The sequence below is a fragment of the Psammomys obesus genome, unplaced genomic scaffold (genome assembly GCF_907164565.1).
Source record: "Psammomys obesus unplaced genomic scaffold, mPsaObe1.curated_primary_1811, whole genome shotgun sequence".
Classification (NCBI taxonomy): domain Eukaryota; kingdom Metazoa; phylum Chordata; class Mammalia; order Rodentia; family Muridae; genus Psammomys; species Psammomys obesus.
This window is the reverse complement of record NW_026596088.1, coordinates 15624435-15639741: the sequence shown is the minus strand read 5'-3', so window position 1 is coordinate 15639741 and position 15307 is coordinate 15624435. Positions and strand designations below refer to the sequence as shown.

The 15307-nt window shown below is 47.6% G+C and overlaps 1 protein-coding gene across 1 annotated transcript in view; it reads right to left on the bottom strand.

Annotated features, from left to right (window-relative positions):
- Galnt18 (polypeptide N-acetylgalactosaminyltransferase 18) overlaps positions 1-15307 on the bottom strand; it is a 293715-nt gene that overhangs the window by 903 nt on the left and 277505 nt on the right. Inside the window, exon 10 of the mRNA XM_055627617.1 lies at positions 13491-13655. Within this exon, the coding sequence (XP_055483592.1) occupies positions 13491-13655 (165 nt within the window). The remainder of the gene's footprint in view (positions 1-13490; positions 13656-15307) is intronic.

The following is a 15307-nucleotide window of genomic DNA, read 5'->3' as shown; positions in this document are numbered from 1 at the left end:
CACTGATGTTCTGGAAGGGTTTGTAGCCACGAATACTCAGTTTATGTGCAAAAGCCTTCAAAGGAAGTGGTGTCCCCCAAAGCATCTACGTAGCAGTCCAGGTCATATCCTTCGGGGAACGGGGACCTCTGGGACTACAGGCTGCGAGCCTGCTGAGAAGCGGGGATATCTTGAGTTGTGTTCAGCTGGACTTGGATTTTTAGCAGTCAGAGTTGCTTGAGTGGTGATGATCCCATGAGAAGGCATGAGTGTCTGCTACTCTGGCCTAGCATGAGAACCCACTCCTTCCCCATCTTGGCAGTAACCGGGTGTTTGTATGGGAAACTCAAGCAATTTCACACACTCATCTGGCTCCTCCTCATCCAGTCAGGTACCAGTGCTGTCAATTCTACTTCCCTCCTGCCTTGTGACTGTCCCAAACCCTTCTTCCATCATGTTTGCCTGGTTTGGGCCTTGTTGTCTTTTCATCTGAACAACTTCAGAATCCTAATGAATGGCGACCATGTTGACACGCATGCTCAGCCCAGTGCGAAAGGCCTTCACGGCTTAGGGCTGCCTATCTCCCTAGCTCATCCCTGAGCCCTCCCCAGATCCACACCTCTCCTGGTCCTGTCCTGTTCCCCAGCCCCTTCCAGGCATCTGGCTTATGTGTGTCATCTCAGTGTTCGGGCCTCTTCTCTACAGTTCTGTGGCAGGCTGAGCCAAGGCTGCACCCCAGATCCTGTCTACCTCCAACCCAGGGTTTCAGCCACCTCCTCCAGGGCACCCACCTCACACAGTGTTCTTCAGCCTGTACTGTCTCCAGCCCATGCCAGGAAGTGCATTGTGTGAGGGAAAGATAACAAGCCTTTCCAGTAAGGCACTCATTGCAAGGTGCCCACAACCATCCCCATGGCAACCGACTGCTGATCTCTCCAGAGAACATGAAGGCATATTTCTCAGGTCTACCTAGAAAACAGCTTGTATCTATTATAGTTGAAATGTGCACCCTGTGACCTAACAATTCCGTGCCTGGGATGACATCAAATTGGAATGTGTGCATGAAAAACACGTACTTAAAAGCTTTTTGAAACAATGTAAATGCTCCAAGTGGGAATGGCCCAAACATCCATCGTAATAGACTGGATAAAAAAAAAAAAAATCACAGTCTATTTATTTAATGGAATACTATATGGCAATGAAAACTAGGATAAATCTCACAAGTACAATATACTGAGCTAAAGAAGACACACACACACACACACACACACACACACACACACAAAATATGTTTGATAAGCTTCCCACTAGGTTGAGCAAAACAGAAGCCTTAAAGTCAGGATGGTAGTCACCTGTGGGGATAAAGAGTGTAAAAATAGCATGAGGTAAAGGGGGCAGTCTGGGATGTGGTACCTGTTTCCTGACCTGGGTGTTAGTTTTGCTCGGAATTATTGGGCTGAAGATGTATTTTGTGTGTTTTTCTGTATGTGTGGCTAAGCAGTAAAGAGCACTGGCTTAATCTTCCAGAGGACCTGGGTTCCATTCCCAGGACCCACATGAAAGCTCACAAATGATTGCAATTCCAGGTCCAAGAGATCAGATGCCCTCTTCTGGCCTCTGAGAGAACCATGCCTGCATGTGGTACACATACATACTGTAGCCAAGTCTCTTATACACACAAATTAAAAACAAATCTTTTAAAAAAACAAATATCAAACAAAAATTCTAGCTCCCCTGAAAATACTTTGTAGAGCAGGTAAAGGAGGCTGGGAATGAGAATTGGAGGTAGAAATTGCGAGGTGTGGGTGTGCAAGTGTCTGGAGGGGTAAAGGATTCATTATTTGGGTTGTGTAGGTGACGGCCCAGCAGATCACACAGTCCGTGTTAAAAGCATCCATGTGAATAGCGTAGATGCTTCTTCCCCATGCTCAGGCCCTCTTCTGGGAGAACTATGACTCACTATCTCAGCAGAAGAGAAACAACAGAAGCAAGAGGAGGAGAGAGCACTGTGTTCCCCTTGGACCACAGGTGTGGCTCTGAGGCCAGAGGAAGGATTGGTCTCTAGAGTCCCCGTGTTACAGGATACTTTGCAGGCCAGCCTTCTCTGTTACGTGCAGCCTAAATGGCCTCTGTGCTGAGCATAGGCCTTTCCACTCTGCCTGGTACCTCTCTGGAGGAAGAACACCCCCTTCCCAGCAAGAGCCTTTCTTTCTCAGAGTATCCTCTTCCCACAGACTAAACTCCTCAGATCATCTACAGGGCTACATACCATTTCCCCTCAGGCTTCACTCTAGGTCTGCTCTTTTCCCTTCCACGTTCCCCCACTGCCATGATTTTCTACAGTCCATGTTCCCAGTGCCTTACGCAACAACTTTGTGTTCCACTCTGGCTCTTTGTATAAGCTCCAGTTAGCTTGTATTGGTCAGAATGAGGTCGGGGCTGCCTTACACTGGATAATAGGCTTCTTCAACATGGCCCAGAATTGGCACTTTTGTGTTCATACCTTCTTCTGCACCATGCGGGAGAATATGGACTAGCCATAGAGGATGCTTCAAACTATCCTCTCAGAACTTGTGGTCTCCCTTAAATCATCATGTTGTCCTTCAGAAGCTGGACTTTGGGGGTCCTACAAGTATCTAATAACACTTACTCCAAGCAAGGCCAGCTCACCATACTGCCAGCATCCATATAAATCTTGTAAATCTGAGCATATCTGTAGTCTCGTGCCCAGCCAAAGCCCTATTATTGATTCACAGTTCTAAAGTGGAACTGTGGTCTGCCTGCCCTCATCTCTTTACCACCCTCACCAGACAAGCTGTCTGTCCTGCTCCTGGAGGTAGGGACAGAGATCAGGCAGGGAGTCAGACCAGCCCAACTCTTTAAGTTCAAGGTCTGCCTGACTTTAGGCCTTGAGGCAGAGAGTGCTGATCTCAGAGCTTCTCAATTCTGCTTGTCAGCTGCGGGGACTTGGCCAAGACTCCTCCCTCCCCTTTCACTTGTCTTGTTGGTGGGGCTAAAGAATGATTCTTTGGAGGTTGAGCAGAAGGGATGATGGGAGACCAATTTCTCAGCTGTAAGACACCCACCACATACACACACTGAGCTGTTCAGGGCATCATTGTAGGGGAGGTCACAGAAATGGGGCTGGACCAAACTCCATCCATTACACTGTAGATTCTGGCTGCTCAGCACATCTCTGGGGCCAAAAGCAGACCCTGCCAACAGTGAGGCTGACTGCTTCACATCTCCCAGGAAAAACCTTGTGGAAGAGAGACAACTGCAGTCCCTTCTTTCTTGGCAGCCACTCCTGCCATCCGGGCCTGCCTTGGGCACCTACCCAAGGCAAGAGGGTGAAGGAGTAGAAGAGTCTCCTTCAGAGATTCAAGAATGACATTTCCCAGGCCCTGCCCTGCCCTAACCCATGCCCTCAGCATCCCCAGAGACAGCCAGTGTGTGATTATGGGATAGAAACAGCCAGTATGGCTTTCCAGAGGCGTGTGGAAGAAACAGTTCAGGTCCAAGAGCAGGAATGGAAGGGATTCTACTTGACTGATACTATTGGTTCCTTCTGGGAAGGCTGTAGGAGGCCAAGAGCTCTCTCCTCAGCAGAAAGAGCTTCTGTGAACAATACAAGCAGCCCCCAATGCTTCTAGGAACCACAGCCAGGCCCTCTTTGGTGGGAGAGATAGTAGTGGACTGTCCTCCTTTTCAGAACATCATTTCTCTCATGGAACGAGGTATTTTCCTACCACTCACCAAGTTGCAAAGAAGCCTTGATTCCTTCTCCTTATAGCTTCCTCATACCAGGGGAAGCAGCCTGGCATTGCTCCTGATAGTGTCTTGACTTGTAGGTTCTGCACTGGAACTAAAGTTATTTGCTGTTTTCCTGGCACCTTGCCTGTTGAGTTCCCTGTCCAATCTCATGAGTTTTTAATAACACCCCACCAAGGGGGAGATAGTAGGAGCCCTCACTTTATAGAACTGGAGGCTGAGGTTCTGAGAAACTGGAAAACTTTACCAACATTCCACATGGAGGCCAGCTGGGACCCCAGAGAATTTTCCCTATTTCCTGTTCTCCACTAGATAAGTAACTGGCAAACCCTGCGACCTACCTCACACCTCACGTCTATCTCTGAGGTAGTGGCTAGACTGAAGGCGCTGGCAGAACCAGGTGCTGCGATAGAGGAAGATGTTTCAGTGGACCAAAGGAGGTTTGGTTTGTTCCCTTTGAGGGTTCTCTGAAGGCACATTATTCATAGATCCTTCCAGCCACTGCCAAATATTTAATGAGCATCTCCCAAGTGCCATGCACATTTCTCAGCTGCTGCAATGTATTCATGACTAAAAAGGAGAAGGTTTTTGTTCTTATGGCAACTGTGCTCTAGGAGGGAGAGTTGACAGCAAATTCTAGAGAGAAGAGAAGCTGATGAGGCTGTGCCCCAAATCATGGAGCTCAGGAGGAGGCTCAGGTATGCTGGGGAGTAGGAGATGGCTATTAGGTGTAAGAGATAGAGAGATCCTCTACCAAAGGTGAGACCCTATTAGAAGAGAGATGTCTGTCCAGGGCCCTAATGAAAAGCTCCAGAAGCAGCGATGGGCTTGGGGTGAGGATCAGGGAACTCTCATGGCACATTTATGCAGAGGCAGCAGAAGCCTTGGTAAAAGAGAGGAGATGAGGCACAAGGAGTGAGGGTAGGGCCACTGAACTCCGGCTTTTGATCTGAGAGGCAGAGCTAGTACTTGCCAGGTCTGATCCACACGCTGAAGCAGGCACTCTGGGTTCTGGGCTGGGCTAAGTGTTTCAGGAAGGAAGGATGCTGGGACGGGACATGTGCTAGCTGACCTTTGTCCTAATAATCTCCAGGGCTCAGCCTGCAGCTCTGGGCCAGTCTCTTGGCCCTGGAGCTGGGACTGGATGCTGAGATCTGAGCCCTTCTCTCTCCGTGTAGGGCCCCACTGCTTGTTGGTTTACCAGCCCAGTCATCAAAATTATTTGTGTAATACTTACAACTACGGGGTCTAGAAACACACAATACTTTTAATTAAAGAATTTAAATAAGGGCAATTAAACCTGGCAGGAGAGAAGCTGCAGCACACAGAGGGTTTAATTGGAACGGGAACCAAATTAAATATGGAAGAAGCCATTAAAAAAAGCAGAAGTTGAATGTAAATGATAAAGAATACTAATACCAATTCCTAGAGCCAGTTCCAGCCCCTCTCTTGTTCTTCTTTCCCTCTGAGGGAGTGACTGCAATGGGCCCAGCCAGAAGCAAGTAAGGAATGACTCTTTCTCAGGCCTTGGTCATGTGATGGAGGAAGTAACCATGTGGCCTAGGGAATTGCTGGGCCGTTCTGAGCTTCTGTCTATCATCTCTTTGACCATTGACTCAAGATCTTAGCACAGAGGACTATGGATACATTAGGGCACATGGGAATCATCATCCGTGAAACCCTCGGGCCCAAACACCTACAGCCTGTTTGCCCAAGGCTATGCCAAATGGTGGCTAGTTGTGGGTGAGATAGCACCAAACCATCCCTGCCCTACCTGTGAGGTGTATGCTGGGGTGTCTTCCTCACCATAGCCCTGAGAGGTAGAGATGAAAATTTCTCATGTCATTAAACTAGAGACCAAGGCTGAGAGGTTGAGGAACCGGCCCTGAGGGTCGTGGTTGGCAAGTGTTGGGACTAGGCTTGAGGCCCAGGGGTCATCCACTGGAGAACAGGGTCACCAGACTGCTCGGAAAACCTGGTAACTACACTTTCAGATCCAGCAGGTCTCAGACATGACCTGAAAATGTGCCTTTTTCAGTCCCAAGTGCCATCCCAGTGGCAGCACTGGTACGGGTCCAGCTTTCAAACATCAGCAGCTTCTGTGGCCCTGTTTAGCAAAGGCCTGCCCTGTGTCCCTGGGCAAGAGCTTCTGGGATGCCCGGGCTGGCCTTCCCTGTGGTGGAAGTTCGTCTGAAGGCAAGTATGTACCAGATTGTAGACCCTGGATCCGAAGACGCCTTTGTTTATCTCAGAGCTCCTATTCCACCTTCCTTGCTAATGAATTTTCCAAAAGGCAAGCAGCCCTGTGGGTCTTGGGCTTTAAGCTCAGCGAGCTGTGAAGTTTCTGGGTTAAGTACTTAATGATTGGTAATCAAATACTTCAAAGCTTGGGCAGGACATTAGGCCTACTTACAGAAACCCCAAGATTAGGTGTTTTGTTGAGTAAAGTGGTCTTTGTGCAGTATGAATATTCAACACTTACTGTGTTCAATATGTACTTCTGTGTTTTCTTTCTTCAAGGGGACTCACCTAAGCCTAGTGAGGTTCTGCCTGGGACTTGCTGTATGGGGCCATTGGGTAAAGGTGTAGTAATATCGACTAAGCAAGGATAGATAGAGATGAGTCCAAAGACACAAGGTGGCTGGAGAGTTGACCAAGGTGGCTGCGATTCATACATGCCTGACTCAGCAAGGGAGCCCCAACCTCAAACTCCCACTAACTGGTTTTCTGGACATTTATAGTGCAGACTCTTGAGACAGTATTCCTAGGTCTAACTTCTAACAATTACCTAACTTATTTGTGCCTCTGTTTCCTCAACTCTGAAATGAGGATAATGTTAGAAACTGCCTCATAGCCCTGCCATGGTTTCAAAATATTATTTATAAGAGGTTAGCATAGTGTCTGGCATGTTATAAATACTATATAAATATTTGATTTGTTAAAAAAAAATCTCATGCAGTTCTGGGGAGCTGAGCAATCACATCTGCCCCTGTCCCTGATCTCTGCAGGAAGAGAAGGAAGAAGAAAATGCTGATTGCTCTCATTTTAAAAATAACTAAGAAAACAGGGTCTAAACAAAGCATTGTTTAGAAACTGGACAGTCCCACTCGCACCCTTTCCTATGACCTGGAAATGAAAAGCTGCTTTATCCCAGAGCTGTAATGAAACACCCGATTATAGCTCTTTCTTTTCAGCACAAAACGTTCTCAACACTGGATGTGCTGACAGTGCTTGGGGACAGGAGCTGGGGAAAGTCAAAGGCTCACGCTCGCCTGAATGGGGGAATTCTCAGGCAAGGTTAAAGTACTTTGGGGGAAATGAGCCTGCAGATAGGTTTTGTTTTTGCAGCAGGATACTTGTTTCATATCAGGCTATCACCTTAGACCCCAGAAATCAGAACCAATTGTCCCCTGACAGGTGAGCTGGGCTGTGTTCTCCCAACACATCCCCCTACTCCATAAAAGTCCCCTTTCCTGGCACCAACAGACACCTTTGCTTTTATGGACATTCCTTCCAAGAATGCAGCAAGTCCAGGGCAAGGAAGTGGGCTTTCTCTGTACAACCTTCAACTCTCAGTCACGTCAATACTTCTACCAAAGAACTGATAGTTGGGGTTATGTGGCGTAAAGTACAAGAGAGCCCAACAAAACATATTCACCCCAATCTGAACTCTGCTCCATGCAATATGAACAACTGTTTAATGGAAAAGATTTCTTCTAGCCCATTGCAAATATGATTATAGGAAGAAACACACACACACACACACACACACACACACACACACACACAGGCACATGTGTTTTGCATGCTTCTAAGAATAGTAAATAAGGTCAATGAAAGTAGGGTTTTGTATACATCTAGCTCAAGAACCAGTGATCAGGAGGCCTCTAAGATTCGTGCATTTATTTTAAAGGGCCCATTCATTTGATCAACAGCACACTCTATGTCTATGCTGGTTGGATTTTGTTGACTCGATGCAAACCTAGGCATATGTGGGCAGAGGTATAAGAACTTGCTACCATCAGATTGGCCTGTAGGCAAGTCTGTGGGACATTTTCATGGTTGATGGTTGATATGGGAGGGCCCAGTTCAATATGATTGTCCTGCCAGTAGGCAGGTGGTCATGGCTGTGTAAGAAAGTGGGCTGAACAAGCTAAGCCATGAGGAACAAGCCAATGAGCAGCATTCCTCCACGGTCTCTGCTTCAGTTTCTGCCTCTGGGTTCCCACTTGAGTTCCTGCCCTGACTTCCCTCAGTGATGGGCTGTGGTAGGGACTTATAAATCAAATTAACCCTTTCCTCCCCAAGTTGATTTTGGTAGGTGTTTTATCATAGCAGCAGAGAAGCACATTATGACAGCGCCCATTCTGTCTTAGCTTTCCTGTCCTCTGATGGAGCTGCCTAAAATGTGAGTCACCATCCTGTTATCCATCCTTCTGAAGAGAGCGGCACAGGGTGGAATAATGGGTAAGGGGCCCCCACAACGTGTGATGAGGACCTTCATTTAAGTTTGGCATATCTCAATGTGTGGATGTTCTGCTTCACACTGGCCCAGTAGGATTTGCAGGTGCCACAAAAAGCTCAAGGTCTCAGGTCTAACTTCAGCAGCTTGTAGAGTTTTAGACTTACAGAGTTTCAGGGCTGCGAATGTGTGAAAAACACCCAGTTCAACTTCTGTGGATCCTAAAGACTGGCCAGTAGACACAGGTTATTATGTAATTCAAGTGCTGATTTCTGTGCCCCCTATATCTGGTTGCAGTCCTTGTTCTGATAATCTCTTGTCTCAATGTTGTATAAATACTGCTTCCCAACCGTCCCCTGATTTGCTAATAATACATCTTACAGACAACCGCTGTGCAGGGGAGAGAATAGAGCTGGACTTCCTGGAGTTAGAAGAAGTAGGGGATTCAGCTTTGGGCAGATGTCCAGGAGAAACCAGAAGAGAGCTCAGCAGTGAAAGTCACAAAATGCAAGTATCTCTGGGATGTACCCTGCGAGGAAGCCAGGTTAGCTTAAAGGGTTAAGAATAGAGTTACTACTGCTCAGGATTGTGCTGTGAAGCTTGTTAATATAATAGAGTCTCAGTTATTTGGGTGATGGCCAGGTTAAGAGAGACACTGAGAAAAAAAAACACAACACAATTTTATAAAAATCAACACTAGCCCTTCAATGATCTACCAACCTCACAAACAACTCTGACCCTGACTCCAGATTTCTCCCTCTCTGATTTTCTGCAGTGCTCCATGGGACAAAACTGCTTCTCCCCACCCTTGGCAGTCCTTGAGATCTTTCTGCTTTTCAGCATTTCCCTTCACTGCCATTCACATGCACATGAGGGCTATGGGGAAGCTGGAATTTAGAGGGCACAAGCCACAGCAGGCTTCTCAGGGTTTCCCAGCAGTGTGTTCCAGGCATGACATTGGGTTGACTATTGAAAGCCACAGAAGTGGGTCCAGGTCAGGTGGCCTTGGCAGCCCATTCTTTGCTCCACTGATACCATTCCAGTGACATTGTGTCTGCTGCTTCCCTCTCCCTTTCCTGGTTCACAGGTCAATGACCAAAATGCCTCTTTCACTAATGCTATACTCCAGAGTCTTAGAATGTCCTCGAAATCCCAGGCTGAAAAGAACTCTCAGAAGATTAAAAACTGTACACTTAATTAACAGGCATTTATAATACGAGGGGATAGGCAGTTTGGGGATTTCCTTAATGGCGGGAGTGTGAATCAGGATTTAGAAAACACATAGAAACAAACCCCGAACACCTGCCATTTCCTGTATTAAAGAGTTTCACAGTGCGTGGATGGAAATGCTGGCTATTTTCAGAGGAGTCACCTTACCAACGCTCCTTCAAATCCAGAGCTAGGGGTCATCATGGATTACTAATACCATCCCATTTCCACCTTGCCCAGCCACTGTCACTAATCCATCACTGTGACCAATGGAGTGCTTACATCTCTCTCAAAGTCTCAAAGTCTCCATGGCTACCAAATCTTCCCACTTATTCTGGGGATGATGGAAACAGCCTCTTCTCCATCTCCCTCCCCTGCTTCCAGTGCCTCCCCTTCTACTACACTCAGCTGCTATGGGTATCTTTCAGATCTCAGAGGGATACTGCTATGGTTTAGACAAGGTTTGTCTTCCCTGTATTGACATCTCTGGCCTGGGCATGGTAGTGTTGCAGTGATTGAGGTGGGGTCTATTGGGAGGTCCTTAGGTAACTGAGGGTCTTGCCTTCTGTGGAACTCTTATGTTAGTTCTCATGAAATATGTTGGTACCAAAGATACCCTGAGCTCCATTTTATTGTAAGCTTCTGTCTCTAGCCATGGTGATGCCATCCTTCAGGAGGCTCTCAATAGAGCTGAGCAGACCTAGAACTGTGAATTCAACAATCCCTTCTCTCTATAGTAATAAACCTTGACCATCACACCATAAGAGCTTTCCTGGGCCTTCCCTTTGCTTTATGGTGAAGTCTAAACTTCGGTCTAAACTACATCTTGCAAAAGGAGGTTCAGTTTTGTTGTGCCTTTCACCAGGCAGAGCTTCTGTTTGGGATGCTTTTTTGCTTCCTACATCTAGGAACTGTTTCCACAAGCTTTCCATCATCCATTCTTGAGTTCTGCGCATGGAGCCAGTCACCCCGGGCTTCTAGAGCTCGGCGAAGCTCTCTGTTTCTGTACTCATCAGTCTGTTTTGTTGTGTGTTTACATGCCTGTGAGTTCCTTGCGGGCAGAGGCCACATCTGATTTACTTCTGCATCGCCCCCCCCCCCCGCCAAACCCCTGTGCTCAATAAATGTTTGATGAATGACTGAAAGAAAGAATGTTCATCATCAGAAAATCGCTCATCTGAGCCCTGTACATCAGCGTTGCCAGGAGATGTTTTCATCAAATGTGGCTTCAGAATGTGAGTGTCTAACAGTGTCTCAGTTCAGTCAGAAGTTCTGGAAATTCAGAAGGGCTTGTAGAGGTTAGAGGGGGCACAAACTATTTCTTAAGCAGAAAACCAAGGTATGAGATGGAACAGAGATATTCAAATGCCCTGCTTGGGCAGAACCTAAAGAGAATCCCACTGAATTACTTTTAAATGAATTCAGTGTGTCTGTGAAGTTTAAATGTGGTCCTCGGAGAGTAAATAATATATGCTTTGAAAGCAGAAAAGAGATTCCAAATGCATCTCCTTCCAGCTCGGCTTCTGCAGCATAACATTGTAGTTGCGTGGGTCACTGCATAATACTCAAAGATTAAAGTATGTTACAAGAAAATTAGCCCCAGGCAAGGTGACATATGTGTGCGCACGTGTGGTGGTCACAAGACAGAGTCTCTCACTGACAGTCTCTCTGGTGCTCATTGATTCAGCTAGCCTGGCTAGTCTCCCCAGCTCTGGGACTACAAGCCTGCACCATCAAATTTGCTTGTCTGTTTGTTTTTTCGTGGATATGAGTACCAAACTCAGGTCTCTGTGCTTATGGGGAAAGCTCTTTACTGACTGAGCTATCTTCCAAACCTAAACACAAGACTTTAAATCATTTAAGAGGCTCCAGGCTTCCTTTGGCCTTGTGAGCAGTAACCTGTTGTCAATGAGCAGTGGGTGGATGGATTCCAGGTCTCCTGATAGATATCGATCATTTTACATCAAGCAAAAATTGTACATCTGGTCGTTATTGAATGGTAAACGAGAAGTGGCTGCTCTGGGTTTGCAAACTAGGAATTTAAAGATATTACTTCCAAACAGTTCCCTTTGGTAGAAGGATCAGAGATGTGTCGCCAGGACACCTGGGGAGTTTTAATTAGACATATGCTAAAGCGGCTAAAAGCTTCCTGGCCTCCAGAGTGCTACATACAGCACCAGCCTTGTCTGCTTGGCTGGTCAATGAGTCCATTCAGGTAGTAGTCCTGTGGGGCTGCTTGTTTGAGACTATGTTCTCAAATGAAGGAAGGCAAGCATTCACTGTGAGATGGTTTTGCTTGAGGCTGAGGCTCACAGACAGACAGTACTGTTCCCCTGCTGATTTCCAGGTTTCTGCCTGAAAAGCCTAAGAAGGGAGCTGGGAGATTAGGTGACCCTGGAATAGTCACAGCTGGGTGATGCCAAGTCCTCAGAGCCCAGGACACCCTCCGGCATATGACAGCTATAGGTTATGGCCCAGAAGCAGTTGTCTTCACTCTTTCGGAGGGATGAGGCATATGCTCACCCATCACAAGCTCCCCATCTCTACCAGAGGCAGCTTTAGAAAGACCTAAATGTGTCCCATGCTGTTCAGCCTCCCATTCCCATTCCCATCATGGGTCTCCATGATGAGGCCCAGTGTCCTGCCCAGGCTCTGCTCTAGCCACTCCACACTATGCGCCCCAGGGTCAGGCTACACTCATGTGGGGACTGACTCGGTATAGGTTGGCTCACCTTCTGCCTCATGATGGTCCCTTGATCAAAAGGAACACTTGGAATATTCCAGTACCTTCTCTTCTGAAAAGCCACCAGACCTGTCCCACTCAGGTTCATCTAACTTCCTGAACCATTCCAAGCAGAACCTAGGGGCCCAGTAGGACTAGCTGAGTGCAGCAGGGAATGGCTTCCATGCACTCTGGCGTGACTATCACAGTCTCAGGCACAAATGTCTTGCCAGGTACAGTGTTGTTCAGCAACAGGACATGACTGGGGGGCTTAGGGCTTCAACAGGAGATGAAGTAGGAAGAAACAAGCCCAACATCACACCCCAGCCCCAACCCCAGCCTTCCAGGGGGCCACTTCCAATGCCATGGCCAAGCCATGATTAGAAGTGTAAAAGGGAATTTGGAGTATTTTATAAGTGGCAATAGGCATGGTGTACATGCTAGCTGTTAGCCTACTGGAAGTGATACCTGACAATGGTTGGCAAAGTACCATGATGGGAATTAACAATATCTCTTGTCCCTTGGAAAAAAAAAAAAAACAAACCTTTTAAAAAAGTGAATCTTACCTACTTTGCAGGCCCAGCTGAGCCACCCAGAGCTGCCAAAGCACCCTCTACCTGCCTGTCATGAACTCACCTGGTTCCCCATAAACCACCCACCCACCTGCTTTCCTGGCTCGGGCTCCCATTCCCAGTCTCTAACTAGCCCCTAAGTCTATGACTTTGATTTGCTGTTTAGTATTGACCTCCAGCACTCTCTTAAGACAAGGAAGGCCCTCTTGAAAACCCCTGATTCCTATATCCAGAACACAGGCAAAAGACACCTTGTACCCACAGATTATGGTACATTCCCCCTTACCAGCACATCCTCCACCCCATGCAGGGGACAGTAATGAGATCAAAGTCCTTGTCTTTTCCTGCCTGCATGTTCTTCCTCATGGCAGAAGCAACTGGCTAGGAGATTTGAGTGATGGGTTTCTGCTACTTAGTCTCCTCTTGCCCTCCCCTCACTCTGATCAGGGCCTCAGGTGCTCTGGAGTTCTAGGACCATGTGGGCTCCCTGACCTCCTGTAAGAATCAGCCACCTTACCACAAAGAAGGACAGTGTCCCCATCCATAGGCAGAAACTGACTCTAAGAGCAGACTCCCTGTGGTGGGGAGCTCTTGGGGCAGAGGCACGAGTCCATTCAAAACTGGGTGCTTGAATCCACAGTGAGAGACATAGCGGCCAAGGGAAGGTAAGAAGTTACTATGGGCCTCCAAACTGATGGAGACCAGGGGGAGGATTGCTCCACAGTCACGCCCATGGGGGTTGCCCTTCACCAACAGCTCAGGCAGCGACTTCTACCTGAGAGAACTGCCACTGCAGCTTCATCCTCTTGGCCTTGGCGTAGCTGCACTCGATGAGCCGAGGCCGGCTGTTGACGTCCACCAGACACCGGTTGTCATCGTCGTCAACAGTGGGGCTGAGGACGCCCACATGGATCTGCTGGCCACTTGTGTAGTACACATTCTAGGGGTGAAAAGAAGGGATGGACAGAGGTCAAATGTCAATGGCCAAAGACATGGAGGGTAAATGGCCATTGTCACCAGACAGCTGGCCAGGAGTCCTTAGTGAGGAGAAGCCCCAGATTTTTATATCCAGTAACTTTGAGATGTGCAATTAGAACAGTGGACAGCAGGAAACAGCTTGTGATCCAGGGCAGCGCTTGGTCCTCGTGTAGAATGGAGACAAAACTTTCAAGAAATGAAAACTGCCCCCACGGCAAGGCACACTCCATTTTCTATTCTATTCTTACATTGAAAAACATTGGCCATAACCTTTTAAATTGATTTTTACCACCCACAGCTTTGAAAGTACCTCTTGAATCCATTATGTGCAGACTCGCTGACTTCCTTCATAAATATTTTGTGCCAGGAGACACAGAGCATAAAGGCTCAGGCCCTGCCTTTGGGGAGCATCCAGTATTGGGGGCTGGGAAGTGAAAGACACAGAATTTCTACCTCTGCTGTGTGTACAGCAGGGGCTAGCAGGTGTTGTCCAAAAGGGGCGGGTAGTAAGTACTTCTGGCCTTCAGGTTCACCCTCCTGTGCAGTGAGGACCCACAGCTCCAGTGCATTACAGTGACAGGATGCAGAGCAATCCAGCACACCAGCAAAGGAGACAGGTGAGGGAGTGAAGCCACAGAGCCAAGCCTCAGCAACTACGGGATCTGTCTCAGAAAAGTCACACAATACATGCTCTGCTTCCAGCGATGAGTGTGTCACAATGTGCAAAGTGCTGTCTGTCAGGGAGGCTCATTGGCGCCTTTAGCCTGGGATGTGCCAAACGCCTCCCTTTCCCCTCCCACTCTGCTCTTCCATCAAGGCATTAGCAAAATGACTAGCAGAACCCAACTAGAGGCCAGAGAACATGGGAGCCCATTGCAGTAGATCACAGAGCAGCCTCCCTGGATGGGAGGAAGAAGGTGGAGACAGGGGGACAACCATTATGTCTAAATCAGTCCGCAAATATCATGTTACCATTTATCATGTTAATAAATCCAGGGATGAAGACATCAAAATCACCAGCCTTACTGACTGCTCTAATTATAGAGGTGAAAGATTATGAAGGAGTATAATGACCACAGTTATCAGCAGAGGGAAAAGGCACAATGTCCAGCTCAACATGGAGATGTCACTAGACTGCAAGAGACAAGGCTGCCTTGTCAAGCTAACCATGGTTGAGCTGTATCTAGTGTAAGCCCAAAGAGGCCCACTCTGTGCACCAGGGAAAGCAGGAGCTTTGAGAATTGTAGTTTATTGGAGTTGAGGAAGAACTTGGCACAGGTAGGATTTAGAATCTCCAACAGTTGTTGAAGCATCACATGCATCCATCCATCCCAACAAGAAATCAATCTTTGAGGGTAAAAGAGCTGTAGGTCTTGTGTGGCGGAAGCAGCTAAATCTAGGAGACTGGCTGGGATGGTCAATCTTCCCTGTCAGCTGGATGGGATTTAGAATTACCTAGGGGGGGTGCACTTCTGGGGGTGTCTGTGATGGAGCTCCCAGAGAGACCTAACCAAGGAGGGCCACCTACACTGGAGTCTCAGGCTGGAAAAAGAAAGAAAGAAGAAGGAAGGAAGGAAGGAAGGAAGGAAGGAAGGAAGGAAGGAAGGAAGGAAG